Source organism: Carettochelys insculpta, chromosome 11 (genome assembly GCF_033958435.1).
Source record: "Carettochelys insculpta isolate YL-2023 chromosome 11, ASM3395843v1, whole genome shotgun sequence".
NCBI lineage: Eukaryota > Metazoa > Chordata > Testudines > Carettochelyidae > Carettochelys > Carettochelys insculpta.
The window spans coordinates 19,788,031-19,809,394 of record NC_134147.1 but is presented as its reverse complement, the minus strand read 5'-3'; the positions used below and the strand labels follow the sequence as shown (position 1 = coordinate 19,809,394).

Sequence of the window (21,364 nt, the reverse complement as noted above, 5' to 3'; positions counted from 1 at the left end):
GGGGCCCAAGGTCTGTGCAGATATTAAGTAACTGTATCACATTTCCCCTTCCCCTGCCTCCTGCGAGAAAAGGACATATCTCCATGGCACAGGGAAAGAGAGAGGCAGAGCCAGCCATGATGGGGGCCAGGTACCTAGGGCCTTGCCTCAAGATCATATAGAAAACCAGGGGCAATTAAACACAGAAGATCCAGGTGTTCTGGCAGTCAGCCCCCTTTCCTCTGCTTTCCCTTTTCTAGCCACACCACCACAGTCCTAATCCAGAGCTGGAATAAAATGCTAGAGTCTGAACTCTCTGAGCTATTATTACCACTAGGCACCACTCCCCGCTCAGCTGGGAATAGAAGTCCTGGCCCCAAATACAGTGAAAGCCATGTTGTCCAGAAAGTGGATAACCGACACTTTCTATGAACTGGCATCTGCTTCCCCACTGGCTGCCCAGCTGAGCAGGGCCAGCTGATGAAGAGCTGGCAGCAGCTGCCAAGCTGGTAGGGTGGCCACAGGGCTGGGGGCCAGCTGCCTGGCCAGAGCCGGCTGCCAAGGCAGTGGTGGCAGTGGGACCAGTGGAGCAGCAGTGGGGCTAGATTCTGGCTGCCCAGCCGGAGCCAGCAGTTTGGGGCCAGTGGCTGTAGGGCTGGAACCAGGGCCTGGTACCAGCTTCCTGTATGGGGGTGGTGGCTGCAGGACAAGTGGCTGTGGGGCTGTGCAGCCAGTGGCAGCGGGGCTGGTGGAGCGTGTCCAGCAGCCCCGCTCCAGTAACGGGCCAATTTGATTATCTGGCACCCCCTCTTCCCCAGGGAAAACCGTGAGTCATGAGACCCAGCAGGGTAAGAGTCTGTCTCACGCTCACCCTGCAGCAGCAGCTCCTGTCCTGCAGGGCTGAGCCCGACTCCCTGCTCTGGCAGTTCTGGACTGAAGCTGAGGGGTGCTGAGACCATGCGCGCCAAACGGGGGAGTCAGGGCTCGCACATGGGACAGGAGCAGCTGCTGCAGGGTGAGTGGAACAGGGCAGATTTGCTCCTCGGCTCCATTCTAGTGCAAGCTCCCCTCTGCATGGGGCTGGGATTAGGGGGTGCTGCTGCAGGTGGCTGGCCCCCTGTCTGCGGAGAATGCTGATGTACAGTTGAGGAGGGAGTAGCATTTGGATCTATGCAGGTTGCTAAAAATAGACAAAGTGCAGTTAATGGGTTACCCGAATAAAAGGTGTGAGAACACTTGTTCTAACCGACTAAACCCTGTGTGCCTCCCAGAGCAGGGATAGCACCTGAGTCCCAGCACACACACCCCGCCTCACTAGACTCCTCTCCTTTCCCAGAGCAGGGTAGAGGACCCAGGAGTCCTAACCACCATGCCCAGCCTCCCCTTCTCCAACCACTAGACCCCACTCCCAGCAGCACGGTGGTGCGAGGGTAGGAAGTAATGGTTCCTCCTTTACACCTCATCTTGGATTTTCAATTCAGCTTCTTTTCCCCTTGCACAGAGGGTTATTTCAGGACATGGCTCTGGCTCCTGGCCAAGTATGAAGGAGCTGCTATCAACTTCTTTCTCTTTGCTGCTTAATAACCAGAGTGTAATAGGAGAGATGTAAACAGGAGCTTGTGGGTGAAACTGCAGCTCTCAGCATGATGAGATAACACTCCTGTGTCAGCCCAGGGCTCCACAGCTTGTTCCTCTCCCCTTCTCTGGCCTCTTGCTGCCAAGGAGATCAGAGCTTGTTCATAAATTAACCCACGGCACAGGCAAAATGAGGCACAGAGAGGAAGCAAGCTGGCTATGCCATAATGGCAGAAGTAGGTACAGAAACCAGGAGTCCCAACATGCCAGGCCTTGAGACAACCACCGAGACAAAACCTGCGCCCTGAAGAGCTCAGTCTAACCAGGCAAAGAAAGGATTATGAGCCCTGCTTTCTAGGTGGTTAAACTGAAGTCCCATGAGATCAAGTAATCTGCATCAGGTCGCACAGGGAGGCTGTAGCAGAGCTGGGAATGAAAGCCAGAGCTCCTGGGTCCCAGTTCACGCCTAAAGCCAAGGCCAGCCTTCCTGTCTCTTCCAGTGATCAGTGCCTGCAGGCTGGGTGTCGCTAGAGAACAGGGCCATGCAAAATGGGGGGGTGGAGGGTGGGTGATGGGCCCCTAAGGGGGACATGAAATTTCCTGAGGGGGGCGTGGCACAGTGCTATTGGCTGCTGGGTCTCAGGCTCACCCCTCTCATTAAAGATGTTGAAATCAGTCGCTGTCGTTATGCATGATGTGTTTGTATCAGATTTATACCCCGATTGATAAAGCTTTTACCTTCTGCAGACTGCGTTTCTTACACGTGCCAAAAGGGACTGTGTGTTCGTTTTTTTCTCATATGAGCATCACCAAAATTACCATCGGTCTGGATGACATGAGGGGCAGCTGATCGCAGGGACGAAGTTTGCTCCCACCTGCAGCACAGCTCAGGCGATAGCAGGATGCGAGAAAACACTCCCTACCAGCCGGATTCTGTCCAGAGGGAGGCAACGACACACAGAAACACACAGTGCATCCCAGCCAGCACCGTTCAGGGACAGTTGCTGAGCCGTGTGGTTTACCTGCCGTGTGGATGTGAAGTTTGTGTTGTTACCTGTTTTGGTCCCAGTTGGCTCATCAGATTTCAGGACTCTGGGGATGTTCCACTTAACACGAGCGCCGGGGATACTCGGCATTTCTCTGCTGCAGTCTTGTTTGCCTGTAAGAAATGTGCAGCGCCCTGCTTCTCTGAGGGCCGGCGGGACCATGGAGGATGAGAGGGTTTGCGGCGGTTACCAAAGAACTGCGCATGAAAATGACCCTTCTAGTTGGAACTCAATAGTCTGAATCTCATTTTTAACCCGTCTCCCTCTGATCCTCCCCTGGGCTATGTCTGTGCATCGCTCACACACAACAAACACCCAGTTCAATGGTGGGGTCAGCACGGCCTGTGGCTGGCGAACGTCTCCTCCTGGTCCTCCCATTCTGCGCCTTGCAGCAAAGAGCCCCATCATGTCACACTGGGGCACGGGTGTGGGGAGAGTGCTCCCCACCGAGCTATTCATCCCTCGGGCATGGCAGCGGTGACGTCCCCAGCCTTCCCTGGATATGTCTCTGGGCTGCACGAGGCACTCAGTCACTGCTTCGTGACCAGGCAGCACTGTGGGGTGGTTCTCGCAGGGGCTAAGCAGCAGCCTGTAGCCAGTTATCAAGGACGAAGATGGCAACCTGGGACTCAGAGGTGGATCTCCACAGCTGCAGCAGTGCTTGGAGTCAGCATGAAAGAGACGTAGCTACACCCCGATGGGGGACTATCCTCAAGAAGGCACAGATCGCCTCCAAAGAACACTTGCCAACCAGCTAGCCAGGATGCTTGGCCAACATGTCCGCCGAGGAAAGCTAAAAACGCCCCCCGTAAGATGGCCTCCAAAGAAAAGTAGGCAACCCCCAATGCCGCCACTGGGGTCCTAGCAGGCCAAAGCAGGGTCATGGAGGCCTCGCCACAGCCGGATGATGTCTTGGGGTGTCCTGTGGTCCATCAGGATGAGTTCTTTGTAAGCACACAAGTCCTCCTGTCCCTCAGCTTCCGCGCTGAAGGTCCTGAAACCAGGGTGGTTCTGTGGCACAAGCCCCAGCTCCCTTAGGCAGATCCCCAGGTAGATGTTGTTGAAGGGGAAGAGGGGCAAGTGGCAGGAGGCCTTGTAGAGCTGAGTGGCCACAGCCCGTGAGCACAGGACCCCGCCGCCCCCCACGTAGGGAGGGTAGGTGCCTTGGTAGAAAGACTCAGGGACATAATACTTGTGTTGGCTGTCATGGACTGGGGCAGTATCCTGGAAGACATGGCCAGTGAAGAGGCCTCGTTGAGTGGCAGCATCAAGGCTCCCAGTGTAAGCCACGAGAGCATCCACCCTAAGAAAGACATCATCGTCCCCCAGGAAGACGAACTCCACACTGGGGCAATGGCCCTGCAGCCACCTTAGGAACAGGATGTCCTTTAGGCTCCGATTGTAGAAGGTATCCTGGAAGTCCCACAGCAGGAGATCCCGTTTTTTTTGCCTTTCCAGCTGCAGAAGTGCCTGCAGATCTGGATATCCATCCCCTGGCCCCTGCTTGCCCAGCAGGAAGAGAGTCTGCACTGTCACACCCCTCACCAGCCCCTTTTGGCCCCAGGTCTCCCGGATGGCTTGACGTCGGTCAAAGTTGACCAACTGAGACTTAACAGCCACCAGCAGCTGGGTCCCATCTGGGCAGGCCTCATCATCTGCTGGCCCAACTAGCAGCGAGTAGTCCCTGAAGTGCATGGAGAGGACGAAAGCCTGGAAATGGCTGGGGTAGGAGGAGATATTTTTCAGCCCCTGGGAGGCTGCATGGAAGTTCTCTCCACATGTCCCTGGTAGCGTGAGGTTGAACTGGGCTGTGGCGTTCTTCAGTATGGGGTTGTCCAGCTGGGTCATGTAGAGCATCAATAGGTCCCAGAGGGGGATGCCATGGAGGTCCATGGGCTGCCACAACCTCAGATGGCCACCAGTGAACACTGCTGTCCTTGAAGTCTGCAGGCTCAGCGGCCTCCTGGACAGCATCACTACAGTGTAGAGTATCACACTGGCGATGGCCACACAGGCCAGCCAGACACAGACTTTGAGGTAGCCCAGCTTCATGGTGGGCATGCGGCGGAGCTGTGGATCAAGCAAGGGAAGGGGTCAAAGGGTACATCCCGGCTGCATTTGAGACACCAACGCCCCGTACAACCACACACCCCTAACGGCCCCCCGCAGCCAGTCGTCTGCCAAACAGCCTCCCACGGGCGAGCCGCTGCCTCCTCCCTCCACACCCGAGACAACGGATCAGTGACCCCATCCCCCAACCCTTGGCAACCCCACACAGCAGCTCCACTGCCCCACAAGCCCTGACAGCCCTCAACAGTGGATCAACCGCCACCTGCCCCCCAGCACGCACACCCCATTGGGACTTTTCAGGTACTCGCTTCCCACACACACCAGTAACTCCCAATGGCTCTTCTGCTGCCACCTGTCTGCCGAGACACACACCGGCTGCCCTCCATAGCCCTTCAGCTCCCCTTGCCCACAGCCTGAGAGCTGCCCGTCCACTCCCCCTGCATCTGCCGCACACACCTCCTGCCAGCCCCCCACAACGTGTCGGGGATCCCCACACACCCACACTGACAATCCCCTCATTCAAGTACCCCCGCATACACCCCGAGAGCCTGCCAGCACTTTCCAGGTGTCTGCTTGCCCCCCCAGCCTTGACAGATACCCCGTCCCACACCCCCCTTGGCATTTCAGGTATCCCCAGACACACATCCCCTGTCCCTTTTGGTACTTACCTGGCACGCTGGCTTCACTTAGCTCTCAGAGCATTGTCCCCAGCTGGGTTGGTCACGTTAGAGCCGTTGCAGGGTGGGAAGCAGAAGCCTGGAGAGGGAGGGGCAGCAATGACAGAGTTTGGAGTTCTAGCCCCCCTGCTCTCACCACTCACCTCCATCCCCCTCCCAGAGCCAGGACAGAACCCAGGGACCTTTGTTCCCAGCCCCCTGCTCGAGCTCCTAGACCTCACTTGGCCCAGAGCTGGGAAGCCCCTCAGGAGAGGAGCTGGTCTCAGCTTTCCCTGGGTGGGGCAATGATCAGCTCTTATCTTGAGGCAGGTGCAAAGTCCTTTGGGGACAGGAGGAAGCAACTGGGGCAGCGCAAGGAGAAATGGGGGGGGCACTGAGGTCAAATAGCCACTCAGCAAGCAGCAGCCGTGGGGTCAGTACGAACCGGTTCCTACCCATTCATGGTGCTGGTGCTGCTTCCTATTCTGCCTTCCTTGCCCCCACCCCCGCCTGTCCCCCGCACTTGCCACAGGGCAGGGGTGGGTCCCGGCTCCCTATCCCTCCTGCTCTGTCACACCAGGTCCCACGCTCCTCCCAGAGCCCTGGCTTCCAGCCCCAACCCTGTTCTAACCATTAGACCCCTGCCCAGACCTGGGAATGACCCGGGAGCCCTGACTCCCAGTCCCTCCTGTTCTGACCCCCAGGGCTCCAGCTCCTCTGCCCGAGCTGGGGACAGAACCTAGGAGTCCTGTGTCCAAACTGGGACAGGGCTCTTTAGCCGATCAGCAGGGAGGCAAATGTGCTGCAGCCAGGATCGGGCGCCACACGCTCTCCAGCCTCGTTCCCCAGACTGAGTGCCTCTCCCCTGGATTGCGGGGTGGGAGACGGCAGGGCCGGGGCAGCCCCGGGCAGCCACGTAAAGACAGACCTAAGCAGTGGTGGGGAGGGAAATGTTAGACAAGCCTGAACAGAGGGCTCTTGGCAGGCAGGCAGGTGGCTGCCTGGGTGGGGAGGGGCAAGGAAGGCTCCAGGGCAGGGGCGATCCAGGGCTGTGCTAAGTGGAGCGGGGAGGCGAGGGGAGCTGGGCTGTGGAGGAGAGAAGCCGGGGTTGTTTCAGAACAGTGCCAGTGAGGAGATGTGGGACTGTGGGGAGCGGAGGAGGGAGCCAGGCTCCAGTGGGGGGCTCGGAGGAGGGGAGTACAGGCAGTGGGAGGACATAGGATGAGGGGATCGGGGCTGGGGCAGAAGGCGAGAGCCAGAGCTGACAGCTTCCCTCGCCCATCCCACTGGTCGTGGCTCTGCGGTGCTCTTACCTCCCCCACACCAGGCTCCCTCCAGCCGCTCTCAGACACCAGGGCACTCCCAGCCCCTGCGGCATATCTGATGTCCTCACTTTCCTGCAGCTGGGCTCCCTCAGTCCCACTGCTGGTTTTAATTTCATCCGCCAGGGGCCCGTTCGTTCCCTGAGCCTGGGGTTGCCACCAACCAGCGCCCCACAATCCCAATGTTACCAACCCAGCAACACCTGCCTGAGTCTGCAGGCAGCCTGAGGGCTTGCTCCAGGAAGGGGGAGCTGCTCCAGGCTTCTCAGTGAGGCGCTAACCCTGCAAACTGTAGCGTGCCAGTTCATCAGGGCAGGGGCTCACTCTCACTGTGTGTCTGTGCAGTGCCCAGCAAAATGGGGCACCTGATCTCAGTCAGCATCCACGCAGCACCCAAAATAATGGGGCCCTGACCTTAGGCAGGGTCTGTGGAGTGCCTGGCATGGCGGGTGGAGGGAGCCTGATCTCACTGGGTGGTCCATGCAGCAAAAGGCACAACGGGGCCCCGAATCTTGGTCAGGATCTGTGCAGTGCCAAGCTCAACCAGTGCCCCCACCTCAGCCAAGGCCTCTGACTGACACCGTTATAAAGACAACAGTAATAATACGGACTCCCAGCCTCCCGCCTTCCTCTAACCACTGGGCCACATCTGCCTTCCCAGGGCAGGCACAGCACACGGGCGTGCTGGCTCCCAGTGTCCGGCTCAGCACACACCCCGCTCGAGTTGGTGCAGTAACCCCAGTAAGAAAAAAGCAAACTGCCCTCCAAGGTTCCTTTATTTGCTGGTGCTTTGCCTGTGTAGTGCAGGGAGCTGTGAGTGACCTTCTCCATCCCAGATGGGGCTAGTCTCGGGTGGTGTCCAGAGAGTCCGGCAGAGACTCTAACTTCTTGTTCAGTGGTAACCTGTCAACAGGGATGTGAAGAAAGGAACCGCTAGATCCCCTTCTCCTCTCAGAGAGCGGAATAAAACTTAGGGCCCTGAGCTGATGCACTAGGACCAGCCGGCCTTGTGCTGGGAGATCTATAGACCCCAGACAAAGAGGAATGGGAGATCCGGCTGGATCTACAGAGGCTGCAGTACGCAGCAGCTGGGTGAGTCACAGAGGTCGTGGCTGGAGCAGCGAGGTGGTGAGCTAAAGGGACCGAGGCAATGAGCTCTACAGGGCTCAGAGCTGTAGGACCCAGGGGAACTCGACTAGACCAGGGTCAGTGGGATCCAGGAGTGATCAGCAGGGCAAGGGGATATCGAGCACCTGATCTAGGAGAGGCTCCGTGACCTCCTTTGCGTGGCTCTGCTGGCTGTCCTGGCAGTGCTGCCCTTGGCCAGGTGTCCCGCATGTCTCCACAGCAGCCCCTCGTCGATGCCCAGTGCTGCCAGCACCTGGGAGAAGCGCCGCTCCACAGCCAGGCGGGCATTGGTCTGTGGGGCGAGAGACGGGGACGCCATCGGCATCACACGTGGGACTGAGCTGGGCTCAGGCTGCTCACCCCTTTGCCCACTCACCAACCTCTCTCAACCCTACTAGCACGGAACTCCCCCACCCAAGCTAGCAACAGGAGGAATCCACAGCCAGGAAAAGAACCCAGGCAGCCGGGCTCCCAGCCCACCCGCTCTAACCACTAGGCTTCCCTCCCTGAGCTGAGGCTAGAACTTAGGAGTCCTGGGTGCCAGTTCCCCCTTTTCTAACCACTAGACCCCACTCCTTTCCCAGAGCCAGAAACGGGACCCAGGCGTCCTGACCTCCAGCCCTCTGCCCCGGCTCTAACCTTGCAGCTCCACGCCTCTCTCACCTGCATGACACGCTCAAAGAGGTAGGGGCGGCTCTCCACCCTCTCCCGGATCTCCCGCAGCCGGGCGTCATACTCGGCCATGCGCTGCTGCTCCAGCCTCCTAGAGCGACAGCAGGGGAAGGGTGAGTGCAGCAAATGCCTTCCCCAGTGATGCTGCCCCTTCGGTGCCCATTCACAAGGATGCTCAGGTCCAGCATCCTGCTCCAGAGCACTGGCAGCACCTGGGAGATACGACTGTCCACCAGGATGAGAACAGCTCCCTAATGCCTGGGCTCCAGGTCCTTTAGGGTCTGGTCCAATAGTGTTACAGGATAGAGGGGCAACTATGGAGTCTGGGAGAATCCGGGGACCTACTGGGGCTGGGAGATGTAGGAGGCTCTGAAGCCTGAGGAATGACTTCCGCACCCCCCAGCCCACGGCCCTGAGCCCCTCGCATCTCCAAGACCCTGCCCTGGCTCCTGTACTTCACACTCCACTCCCCTTGCCCTGAAGGGTCTGAGCAAAGTCAGGTGAATCTTCCAGTCTACTATATATTTTAGAAACGTTACGTGTCTGTCTGTCCCTGTGTCCCTCTGTAAGTCCATTTGTTCAAGGACTCTTCCTCAACTGTACGAGTTCGGACCACCAAATTTGGTACACAGCTTCCTCTTACCATAATTTACAGCAAGGCGAGGGTTTGGTTGTTCCAGGGCAGTGGGATGAGCCTGGAATCTGAGTATTTTCCATAACATGGAAAGGGAGAGGGTCTTTGAGCAGGGACAGTTGTGCTCCGGAATGACGACAGGCGGGCAGCAAGCCTGGGGGGACAGTTGTACTGCCGAGTGACCACAGGGACAAAGCCACACCTGTAACAGAGTGGCTGGCTGGGGACGGGGCTCTGCATGTTGCTGGCAACTGTCCACAGGTACACAGTCTCCCTGTCCCACAACCAGAGCCAAAACCCTTGGCCCCAGTGGCAGACACAGCTGACATGGCCCCTCCTGCCATGGTCCCTGTGGGGAGCACCCACTAGCCACCCAGCACAGCCCCGACTGGCCTCAGGGAGCATTTGCCAGCCGGACACTGCAGGCCCTGCCACCGCTCCCCCTGGGAAGCAGCCGCACACTCGGCACTGCAGCCCTGGCCAGTCTCAGGTGTGTGCTGAGCCCCTCCATCCCCACTTCCCAATCCCCTGCCCTCATTCCTATACTGTCACCCTTGCCCTGAGCTCCCACACACCTCCAGCTCCACGCTCTGACTCCCGGACCCCCTCTCGCCTCTCCCTGTGCTGACTCCTGCACCCCTCACCCTCTGCCCTGAGCCCCCACAAGGCCCCGAACTCTGCCAGGTAAATCCTCTCGTCCTAGAGAAAGATCTCTTCAGCTTAACTCTCTGTCTCGGAAAAAAGCCTGAGGCACAGAGGAAGAGGAAATTGGTCCCTAACTTTATTCATCAAGGAGATGTGCAAGTCATTACCAGCCCTCCCTGTTAACAAGTCACATGAGGACATGTCTGGAAAGAATTATAGGCAAAAGTCTTTAGCAGAAGTTGCTGCATCAAATAAACAACAACCCGTTTGGGGTTACACCAGGAAGGCTAACAATGGATGCAGTGTTTGCTGCCCAAATACTGTGGGAGACAAAGGGAAATGCCATGGTGTCGTGAAGATAAACATGAATGTGAAAGAGACTGAGAGAGCTAGTGGGCTGCATAGCAGAAAACGGCTTACAAATCAGCCAGCAAAAGGCAGAATACAGGCAATGATTTGCTGAGTGGGACAATGAGAAGCCACTAAAATTAGGCGGTATAATGTATGTGCAATAATTTAGAGATCTCAGTTCAGTGCTGAGCCGTGATGGAAATATAGCTGTGGGTGTTAGGAGTCACGGGAAGAACGCATGGTTTAAATGATGGAGGTTGACAGGAATCATCTTCTATGCAAATATTCCAAGTATTCAAAATGTGGAGGAGCATGATTAGCCCAGCCGTCATGCAGGGGTGTGAATGCTGGCCAATGAGGAAGAGAGAAGAACAACTACTTCAGGCTGCCTAATGAGACTGCTCAGGTGGACACTGGGTAAGATGAAAGCTAGTGGGCTCTGCAGTGAAACATCAGGAGCCATCTTGCAGGTAGCCACTATGATGGGAAAACTGAGGGAGCATCAGCTGAGATCACTGGGTCAAGTGAGATGGGGGATATATGCGATAGCCAGAGACAAGAACTACTAGTCAGAGGACAATGATAACAAGGAACACCTAGAAGAAAATGGTTAGAGAAGCTGAGGGGTATGGAGAAGTATTTTTTTATCGGTTTAGAAGATGCATTTGACAAGAACGTTTTAAGGTGACAGACAAGAGCTGCTGACCCTGAGTGATGAGTCAAAGCGATGGACAAAAAAATAGATAATTGGCTCTTCTATAGCATTTTTCACCAGTAGATCTCAAAGTGTTTTATAAAGGAGTTTGGTATCACTGTTCCCTTTTTACAACTGGAGAAACTGAGGCACAGAAAGATGATGTGGCTTCCTCAAGGCCACCCAGCAAGTCACTTGCAGAGCCACGAACAGAACTCAGGTGTCTTGAGTTCCAGTCCAAAACTCCACCCAAGAGGCCATATGGAATACTAACATATGTAATAAAGTTAATGAATATTAAATTAATATTGATCTTTCGGTCTGATATGCCAGTCCTCCTCCGTATTGACAATGCCACTCGTATTTGTGTCTGACACATTTTATTAGCATATGCTCTCTTTTCGTGCCACAGCCAGTAACCATGAGAAATAAGATTGGGGCCCAAGACAGATCCCTGAGAAACTCCACTAGTAACTTCCCTGCAGCCTGGCAGTTTGCTCTCACTATGACCTGTTCTAGTCTCACCTTTAAGCAGGTCTGTATCTACCTTTCAGTTCTCATATTCATTCCCATCTTCTCTGAATCAGTTCATTTCCCATGTAGGCCTGTATCAAATGCCTTACTGAAATCCAGCTGTGCTGCATTTCCTCTGTCAACCTTCCAGAGACGGAGGGCCGAAATTGGACCTTTTGAGCTCTATGGACGGTCCAAGTGCTGGTGATGCTTTTTAAAGTCTCTAATTGTCCTACTTACAATGGCCTCATTAATAAATAAATTACGATGCAGAGTGTTACCGGTAAGGTTGTGGTTGGCAGCATTAGCTGGTCTTTTGTTAACCCACAGGCGGCCCGGCTTTGCGCAAGCTCCTGACTGCATGGGGGAGGAGGGGTGGGACTGGGCTCCCGCCTCATATGCCGAACAAAATTGGTTTTTGTGCCACCCTTGGCACCTGTGCTGGGGTTTGCTGACCCCTGGTCTAAACAAAACAGTTATATTCTCAAGGAAGGGAATCAGATTGCTCTTGTACGATTTACCTTTCCAGGCATAAGAGGCTGCCGACAAAGGGAGGGTTTTGCCGGCAGAATCACGTTTACACAGCTTTTTTTGTGCTAGCAGCAGCATCTGCCGGTGAGTGAATATGCAAATGAGCAGTAATTTGCATATTTGAGACCGGCCATTTGCATATTGCTGCCTGTGGTTCGGGTCAGTGTAACCACAGCCATGCTGTATTTTTATCCGAATGACTGTTCACCTCTACGTCCTTACCTTCTTTCTCTTTCAAAATTTATTCCAGCCACCACATATAATTGAAGTCAAATTAGCAGGCCCGTAGTTTCTTTTTTTTCACCTTTCTTAAAAATAGGAACTGGATTAGCACGTCTCCAGTCATGAAGTGAAATATTATTTCCTATTGTCAGTATTAAATATGGAGCCATCATAAATACTAAGTATTAGTAGTACCCTTCTATGAATGCTAAAATATTAATTTCTATGCTTCATAAATAGTATGTTAAGATCGATCACTGATAGCCACCAGGTTAATATCACCATTAGCAGTTAGTAAATACTACTGACATTCAGTTAATGCATCGATCCTGTTTATCATGGCAGTACCTAAGGACCAACCAAGGACTTCATTTTGCAAAGCACTTGTCTTTTCACAGAGTAGCAGATGGTCTCTGGCCTGAAAAGTTCACAGTCTACATAGACCGGACAGACACAAGACGGGGGAAGGAGTATAATGCACAAACCAAGTGAACACTGTGATGAATTAACAATAGAACATTAATGTGTGTGTGTGTGTTTACCACCATTGAGGCTGATGAGGGTGGCTGTTGTCCTTTACTTAAGGTAGCAGGGAAAGACAGCAAAGCATCAGTCCCAGAACAACAAAGGCAGTTGTGAGTTTGCCCAAGGATTGGCACAACAGGGGCACATGGTTTTGGTTAGGTGCACACCACAGCCGTGTCTACACGTGCACGCTACTTCGAAGTAGCGGCACTAACTTCGAAGTAGCACCCGTCACGGCTACATGCGTCGGGCGCTATTTCGAAGTTAACTTCAACGTTAGGCGGCGAGACGTCGAAGTCGCTATCCTCATCAGGAGATGGGGATAGCGCCCTACTTCGACGTTCAACGTCGAAGTAGGGATCGTGTAGTCATTGCGCGTCCCGCAACTTCGAAATAGTGGGGTCCGCCATGGTGGCCATCAGCTGAGGGGTTGAGAGACGCTCCCTCTCGAGCCCCTGCGGGGCTCTATGGTCACCGTGGGCAGCAGCCCTTAGCCCAGGGCTTCTGGCTGCTGCTGCGGCAGCTGGGGATCCATGCTGCAGGCACAGGGTCTGCAACCAGTTGTCGGCTCTGTGGATCTTGTGTTGTTTAGCGCAACTGTGTCTGGGAGGGGCCCCTTAAGGGAGCGGCTTGCTGTTGAGTCCGCCCTATGACCCTGTCTGCAGCTGTGCCTGGCACCCTTATTTCGATGTGTGCTACTTTGGCGTGTAGACGTTCCCTCGCAGCACCTATTTCGATGTGGTGCTGCGCAACGTCGAAGTTGAACATCAACGTTGCCAGCCCTGGAGGACGTGTAGACGTTATTCATCAAAATATTCGATGTTGCTACATCGAAATAAGCTATTTCGATGTAGGCTTCACATGTAGACGTAGCTCACACGTGCAGATGTCTGGCTTCGCTTACATTACCAAGCTTTGCCATCATAGCTAAGTGGGCTAGGAGGGTGACAAAACCTCATGGCTGTGCCGGCAATGAGCCTGATGCAGGCACAGCTGTACTGACACCAGAGTGCTTCTGCAGACTTCGGGCTGGTCTACCGCAGACAATCAGATTGACCCAGCTACATTGCTCAGGGTTGGGAAAAATCCACACCTCCGAGTGAGAAAGTTAAGCTGAGTTACCCCCAGGTGTAGACAGACAGCTCAATGGAAGAATTCTCACAAGGAGGTGGGTGTATTCCAGTGGCAGGAGAACCCATCCCATCACTGTCGTAGAGGCTGATTTACACCACTTTAAAGGCCGCGGCTCCGTAGATGCTCTATGCCTGCGGGAGAGAGCCCCCTCCACGAGAGCCTCCATTATTACTCCACCTCCGCAGGAGTCGAGAGGCCGTAGCTATGCTCTCCCACCGACATGGAGCCGCCTGCACCAGAGCTTAGCTTGGTGGAATTTACACCCCTCAGGGATGTGCAATATTCACAGCCCTCAGCCGTGTGAGTTATCGTGAAGTCAGTGGGAGTGCTCGCGATGGCTTAGGATCGGTGCTGAAGTACTACAGTGCCTAGGCTATAGCTACACTTAAAAACCTACAGCAGCACTGCGGCTGTAGGTTTTTAAGTGTAGCCATAGCCTAGCTAATATCATTCAAGGGGTTGATGTGGCTATGCAGGTGAAACGCCTTCTCCTGACCTACATGGCAGCTCCTCTAGGGGGCGCTCTCGGTCTGGCTATGCTGGGGTACTATGCCTGCAAAATAGGTCTTAGAGAGCAGGGGTGAGCAAATTTTTTAGGTCACGCCCCCCCCCCCACCTTTTGGCCCTGCATTTAGCTGGGCCCCCCCCAGCCTGTGGAAGGACCACAGGAAGAGTGTGGGCAGTGGGGGGCGGGGGAATGTGAAGAGGGTGCTAGGAGGCTCCCGGGGTGCCCTGAAGGGAGACGGGTGTATGGGGGGAGGACCCCAGGAGGATTACCTTTCCGATCCAGGAACTCACCGGCTGCCCCACGGCTTGAGTCAAGGCCTCTGCATGTGCCGTTGGCCCAGCAGCAGGGGGAGGAGGGGGCATTCCCTTGGCGGGGGCTGGGGAGAGCTGATCGCACTGTGCCCCCTTTCAAAATGTCACCCCCCCCATGCCCTTTGTGCACCCCTGCTATAGACACAAGCCCTATGCCTGTGTGTGCATAAGAGAAGCAAGAGAGAGCACACAGGAAGAGGCAGACCCAGACAAGCACAGTGTAGGGTCCTGAGGGAAACCGGAAGAGGATTGATGACTTCTGGGCCTACTGCTGCTGAAGAGGTGTGGGGCAGCCAGCAAAGAAACTGTCTCCCATTGTTTGATTCTGCCTGTGTTCAAGAAAACAGGACTCTGCAGCCCCTCCCACACACAGAACCCCTGTTTTTGGCCCCATCCTGGAGCACATGAGGCCTCTACAAAATCTTATATCCCTTGAACTCCCAGAAGAGTTAATCCATCCCTGATATTAACTAGTGTGAAACAATTAAATTAATACTGATCATCACTAATAGCATTACACTCAAATAAATCAATACCATGGCTGAATTAATATAGACTGCCGCTGATAATTATGCGTGTTGATTTAACATTGATCACTGTTAATAACCAGGCCTTATTATCCAATTCACTGAGACATTATTTTAAATCACTGTTGATTATAATCAACACTGAATTATTGTGTATCTCTATTATGAACAATTATTGCAGTCAATGATCAGTTTTTCATCAAGCCCACAGATTTCAAGAGGGCCACTTACGTGAGAAAAGTTACACATGTACAGAAATGGTCTCTAGATCGTTCTTGTTAGGTGTGTCAGTATCTAGAGGCCCTGACCAAGAACAAGGCCCTGGTAGGACCAGGTGCTGCCCAGACACACCAGTTTTCTTAACTGTGCAGCTAGGCAGTGTGACCACAGAATATGCAGCCATACCTGAGCTAGCTGTGATCCAGCTCGTGTGCTAAAAATAAAAGTGTAGCTAGCTACCTGCGTCCGTACTCAGGGTTGTGGGGGATATTGTGTTTGGCTGATAGTCTGTGGGGACAGTGCTACATGGCTGCTGTTAGCACGCTAGCCAGATCAAAGCTAGTTCAGATATTTCTGCATGCTCAGCAATCACACCTGCCAGTTGCCCTGTGGACAGCTTCCTAGTGAGGGCTAGTCCCCCCCCAGTGAGCTTTCACTCATAACAGAAGAGGGGGTGGATAGCAAGCAGAGGTCCAGAGAGGAAGACGCGACTTGCTGAAGTACAGTAGCATAGACGGGAGCCCAGATGTTCCAAGCAGCAACCCTCCGCTCTAGCGACTGACACAGAGTTCCTATAGGTGAGGGTATAGGTCTGATTTAAGGGCTAGCCAGGGGCCGAGGGTTGGGTTTGAGAGGCAGCAGCAACACCATGTGTTGGCTTCCACACTGACTCCTCCCTTGCTCACCCCAGGCTACTCCCTTCTTCCTCACCCCATTACCTCAGCTCTTCCCTCTTCCTTTGTGTGGTCTGAGCCAAGCTGCACGGCGGGCTGTAGGCTGCCAGGCACTTGGCCACTTCCCTCTGCACTTGCTGCTGCTTGACCCGGCGCTGCTCGGCTCGCCTCTTCTCCTGCTGCTCGCGCCGCTCCCACTCCAGCAGCAACAGCCTGCATCGGGAGCAAAGGGGAGCTCCACTGTCATGTGTATAAGAAGCACACCGGGTCTTTCTCAGGGGAAAGGCCAATACGCTGCGGTTATTGAGAATGCAGTAGAAAAGCAGTTAGCATCTACCTGTGTACACACACACACACACACACACACACACTTGCCAGTTGATGTTGTAGTTACCAGCCTGTTGCTCGCCTTCAATCAGTTGGCCAAGCTAATGAAATACAAAGATGGATCAGGACCAGGTGCTTTCAGCCCAGGCTGAGATCCCAGTGGGAGGGGCAAATGAACCCAAATGCTGTGGCAGAGCAGCCTCCTTCTTACAGCAGTTTTCTCGCAGGTGGATTTGCAGCTGTTTGAGAGTGCTGGTGGTCTCAAGTTTCCGTCTCATCTTTTATCAATTGTCCCACCATGCTAGTTTGGGTCACTGCTATCTTGTTCTTGATGGCTGCCTGCTTTCTCCTCCAGGGTCCAGCCATATGCCCTCTTCTCCCATTTTAATGAGGCTATGCAGCCATATGGGTCTTGTCCTGGCCCCATCCTAGAACACCTGGTGAAGGTCTTGTACTTATCACACCTGTTCCTCAAAAAACAACCAGAAGTCCTACGGCACCTTATAGACTAACAGATGGATTGGTCTTTGCCCGCGAAAGCTTATGCTCCACTAAATGTTAGTCTATAAGGTGCCACAGGACTTCTCGTTGTTTTTGTGGATACAGACTAACATGGCTACCCCGCTGATACTTGACACATTCCTCATCGCACAACAAGGTGCTTTCATTAGCATAGAGAAAATAGCAGCATTTAGACAGAACATCAAGCTCACACGCTTCACAAACGCCTCAGATTCTTTTAAAATATTTATCTTAAGTCTGAGTTCAACATCAGATTCGGGTAAGCTGTAGAGGTAAATGATTATAACATTGTCCTAAATGACAACATGATCCCAAACTGAATATAACTAAAATTGAATTTTACACAACACAAGCAGGGGGCATTTCTGGGGGCTGCGATTCAAGGTTGAAGGTCATGGGCAGAGCTGGGGGCTCAGGTGCTGGAACTAGGGGTACAGCTGCACTCCCTGGTTTGAAGTAGTCTCTATTATATACAGGGTTTACAATAGAGTTTAGTGGGTCTCCACACCCCAACTATGAAAATTCCTCCAGCACCCCTGCGTATGGGAATGTTAGGGGGCTATAGGCCAGGATTTGGAGGCAGGGATGTGGGCAGGGTAGGCTGAAGCCCAGTGCTGGCTTAGCAAGCCAGTCCTCTGCTTTTAAACCAGCCAGTCCTGCCGTTCTATCATTAGCCCTCATCCAGTACTGAGAAAAAACAGACGTAGAATAGGATGGGGGCAGAAGGTCACCAATGAGGAATTATATAGGAAGATACAGCCAAAAGGGAACCTGCTGCAGAAGGTTATAAAACAGAAGCTACAACTATTTGGGCATATTTGCAGAATGAACAATGAACGAAAATCAAGACCCTGGTATTTGGCATCACGGACGGTTCAAACATGAGAGGCAGACCCCACAGAGAACGGGTAGATGACTTCGTAGACTGGTGCAGAGCTAGTCTACAGAAACTAAGCCACTCCGCCTGGGACAGGGAAAGGTGGAAGGAAACAGTGAGAGAGGCATCAGACACCAACGGGCACTGAGCCCGTGGTTGTTGATGATGACGACGACGACGACGACGACATTTGTCTGGTTTCAGAAGAGGAATGCCACACCCAAGCGTCGACAAATCATCCCGTGGCACCTTACAGAGTAACAGACTTTTTGGAGCAGAAGCTTTCGTGGGCAAAGACCCACTTTGTTGGTGGGGTGGGGGGTCTTTGCGCACAAAAGCTTATGCCCCAAAACACTCTGTTCGTCTACAAGGTGCCACAGGACTCCTCGCTGTTTTCGCAGACTAACACAGCTCCCCTTCGGAGACTTGTGATCATTAGAAGCGTGCCGCTCTGTCCCCTATGGCGTGACCTTGCACGCCCCCTGTGCCTATGAGCTCCTGCTGGAAGAGGCAAGGCGGCCCACTCTTCAAAACGGTGCCCCTGGTGTAGCAGTGGCAGAGGTGAGCTCCTGCCATTCCCAGCAGCACTGGAATGTTTGGTGTGCTGGGGACATGCGAGTGGCCACCCCAGCTGGGGGTCAGCATGGAGGTGTGACTGCAGCGCTCAGGAGAGGGAACCTAGGGGTGGACGACAGAGGGGCTGCAGCAGAGGTGGAGGAAGCCAGGGCTGGGGTGGGAATGGAGTGAAGGGCGCTGTCCATACCTGGTGGCCTCCTTCCGTTTGTCAGAGGCTCTGGTGGGAGGCACTGAGGAAAGGGGGTCGAACTCCGAGCAGGACGGGGACCTGCAGTGGAAGCTCCAGAGTTGGTGCAGCTGTGGCTGCTCCCAGTCTCTGAGCTGGTCCCCGGGATGGTGCTGAGAGCTGCTCGCCGTGTGGAGGTGGAAGGGTTTGCAGATGGTCAGCTTGGCTGAGGGAGAGGCATGGAAAGAATTAACAGAACACCCCCAAACCTTCCCACCAGCTGCACTGCTCCACCCCGGAGGCTGCTGCATCCTAGCCCTGGGGAAGGAGCTTCTGCATAATAAACCCCTGTGCCCCACCCCAGGGATGCCTGTATAAACAGCCCCACTGCAGAGGCAGCCCTAGCTCAGTGCCAGGCAAGGGGTTCTGTCTCAACATCCACTCACCCCACCCCAAAAGCAAAGGCATCCATCTCCTGCGCTCACCTCTCACCTTCCTCTTCTCCAGCTGCTCCTGAAACCTCTTGTGGAGCATCTCAAAGTCAGGGATGGTCCGATTAATGGTGGGCTGGAACCAGGTTTTGTCCTTGGGGGCCAGGCCCTTGCCTTGCCTTCTGTGCCCCCTGGGGCTTGGCTCCTGGGGCTCTGTGGCCAGGCACAGGGCCTCAGCTCTCAGCCTGGCCCTAAGCTGCTGATTGGAGATGGTCATCTCCCAGGTCTGGGAGGAGGACACAGCCTCCTCCAGATTCAGCAGCTGCTGAGCCAGCTGGAGCCAGTGCCTTCGCTCCTCCCGGAGCTGGCGTTTGCGGGCCTCACTCCGGGCCTCCATCTTCCAGTACAGTGGGGAGAGGCTGCTGGGGGAGGACTGGGGTGCTCGCTTGAGCTTCGCCCCCCCAGTGCTGCTGCACCCCTGGGAGCTGCCAGCCCGCTGGTCCGCGCATCCCTGCGGTCTCATCTCCGTGGGGCGGGCGCTCTCCCGGGGGGAGTTGTTGGGGGCTCTGTGGGGCTCCCCCTTCTTCACCTTGTCCAGGGAAGGGGCTGGGAGCAGGGCGCGACCATTGAGCGAGAATTCTTCCCACAGCCACTGGAAGGGGAAGGAGGGGCGGGAACAATGGGGTGCGTGACCAGGGGTGCACAAAGGAGCTGACTTGGAGGCAAATGGGTCCTCAGGAACGTCTGGCTGCCTGGCGGTAGGAAGGAGAGGAAATGCTGAGTGTCAGATTGGAGCAATGGAGCCGTGCAGCCCGCCGGCCCCAGATTCTGAGTCCGGCTGTGTCACCCTTACCCAGCCAACTCTAGGCAAGAGCAACGGGTCCATCTACAGGGCATAGAACCCACAGGACCACACCTCCCTCTGAGCCAGCGACAGGCCCCTTGCCGACCCTCTCCTCGCTGCTCTAACTCAACAGGACCCACTCCCCTACCATTGTCTGTGTAGACTACAAGCTCTTCGGGGTGGGGACTTGTCTCTCACTGTACATCTGTGCCGAACCAAATGCAGTGGGGGCCCCCGTCTGGGTGAAGAGCTGTGCAGCTTCTGGGACAAGGAGGGCCCATGATCTGGGATGGGGGGTGTTTGTGCTGCACCCAGCAGAATGGGGGCCCCAATCGTGGTCAGGGTCTGTGGAGCACCCAGCACATCTGTGGCCCGGATCTTCTGGTAGCCTGTGATCTGTGCAGCACTTGCCACTAAAGGGGAGCTGATCTTAGTCGGCACGTCCAGGGGCTACTCATACAATCTACATGGAGCTGTAGCAAGGATGAGTTTGGCCCAATGGCTGTAAGAAGCCCATCCAACCTACTCACCTTCCTGCAGATTCAGCTGAGTCCAGGTCCCCCTCAGAGGTGTCGCTCACACATAGGTCCTGTGTCTTGTAGCATGGGGTCTGGCTGCCTCTTCTCCCTGAGGGGGGGCCTCTGGGTGGCCCCTTCCGCTTCCCTTTCCTCATCAAGACCACAATTCTGTCACCGGTATCAAAAACCTCCTCCTGAAACCGCAGAGCAGAGGCAGGACGGACCCAGCTTTTCTCCCCAGGACTGGCTGCCTCAGGGCCACAGGGAATGGGACAGGGAGCCTTTGCCCTCTGGGAGGTCCCGGCTCAACACTCCCTAGTCCACTGGCTGGGAGGAGGCATCCCGACTCCCACTCTCTCGTGCTCTCGACTCAGCCGGTGGTGTGTCTCTACAAACACCCACTCAGGGTAGGGAGGGAGAAAGCCGTGTGCCAAGCGAGGAGACCCTACAAAAACAACCCCCAACCCAACCATCTTCCGAGGCTGTTTGCTCGCGGGGGGAGTCCCTCACAACGGGGAGAAGATGTTAGAGTTTGGGGTGGTCTAAAATAGATGTCAGCCCCCCCCTACCTCCCCCAAGAGTGCAGGGTGCCAGTTAGCAGTAGGGGCAGAGGCACCAGGAGTTACCTCTGGGGGAAGGGACTCTGCGAGCAGCCCTAACAGGTGCACCCTCCCCTTCTTCTAGTATAGAGCGCCGGGGCCCGGGCTCTGGGGTCCAGGGAGGGGCTGACGCAGGTGTTGGTAAACGTGGAGCAGCAGTGGGCCCCCCGCATGGTGCCTACCTGACTCCCCCACCCCCGGCTGTTACTGTGGTGACTGGTCTAGTTCCAGAACCCGGCAAGGGTTGGGGGGAGTTCCAGAGCTAGCCCCCCCTTCCCCCCCCGCTTCCCTATAGTCACCATAGTAACTGCGGATCAAGACTCGATGGACCTGGGCTCTGGGCCTGGCCCACAGGGTGCGTTCGGGGAGGCTCACCGCAGTTAGACCCCCTGGAAAGAGAGAGCTGGGGAGAGGCAGCGTTAGTGTCAGGTATATTGTGCAGCTCACAGTTTGCATGAGGAATACACGAGCATTCAGAACAATGGCACGGCCCTTCCAGCCTATTGGAGAGTTACTGCCCAGGAAAGGGGGAGGAGGGCAGCAAGGCACAGATGCTGGGGCGCGGTGC

At 55.1% G+C, this 21,364-nt stretch overlaps 2 protein-coding genes across 2 annotated transcripts; both read right to left on the bottom strand.

The window, feature by feature from the left end:
• Positions 1 to 1,275: 1,275 nt before the first annotated feature.
• Positions 1,276 to 5,607, bottom strand: LOC142019054 (N-acetyllactosaminide beta-1,3-N-acetylglucosaminyltransferase 2-like). The gene is made up of 2 exons (XM_075005411.1): positions 5,339 to 5,607; positions 1,276 to 4,670 (listed from the first exon to the last, which is right to left on the bottom strand). The coding sequence occupies exon 2, from the start codon at positions 4,659 to 4,661 to the stop codon at positions 3,462 to 3,464; it is 1,200 nt and encodes a 399-aa protein (XP_074861512.1). The 5' UTR covers positions 4,662 to 4,670; positions 5,339 to 5,607; the 3' UTR covers positions 1,276 to 3,461.
• Positions 5,608 to 7,417: 1,810 nt separating this feature from the next.
• TSGA10IP (testis specific 10 interacting protein) lies at positions 7,418 to 20,969 on the bottom strand. Its single transcript, XM_075006112.1, is given in 9 exon segments — positions 7,418 to 7,551; positions 7,902 to 8,068; positions 8,440 to 8,539; positions 15,982 to 16,149; positions 18,426 to 18,630; positions 18,890 to 19,587; positions 20,210 to 20,391; positions 20,824 to 20,897; positions 20,900 to 20,969. Coding segments are annotated over 8 exon segments (1,659 nt in total). The 3' UTR covers positions 7,418 to 7,551; positions 7,902 to 7,906.
• Between the last annotated feature and the right edge of the window lie 395 nt (positions 20,970 to 21,364).

Bases quoted from the DNA above. Each gene is read 5' to 3' on its own strand.
- LOC142019054 (XM_075005411.1), bottom strand. From the start codon at position 4,661: ATGCCCACCATGAAGCTGGGCTACCTCAAAGTCTGTGTCTGGCTGGCC.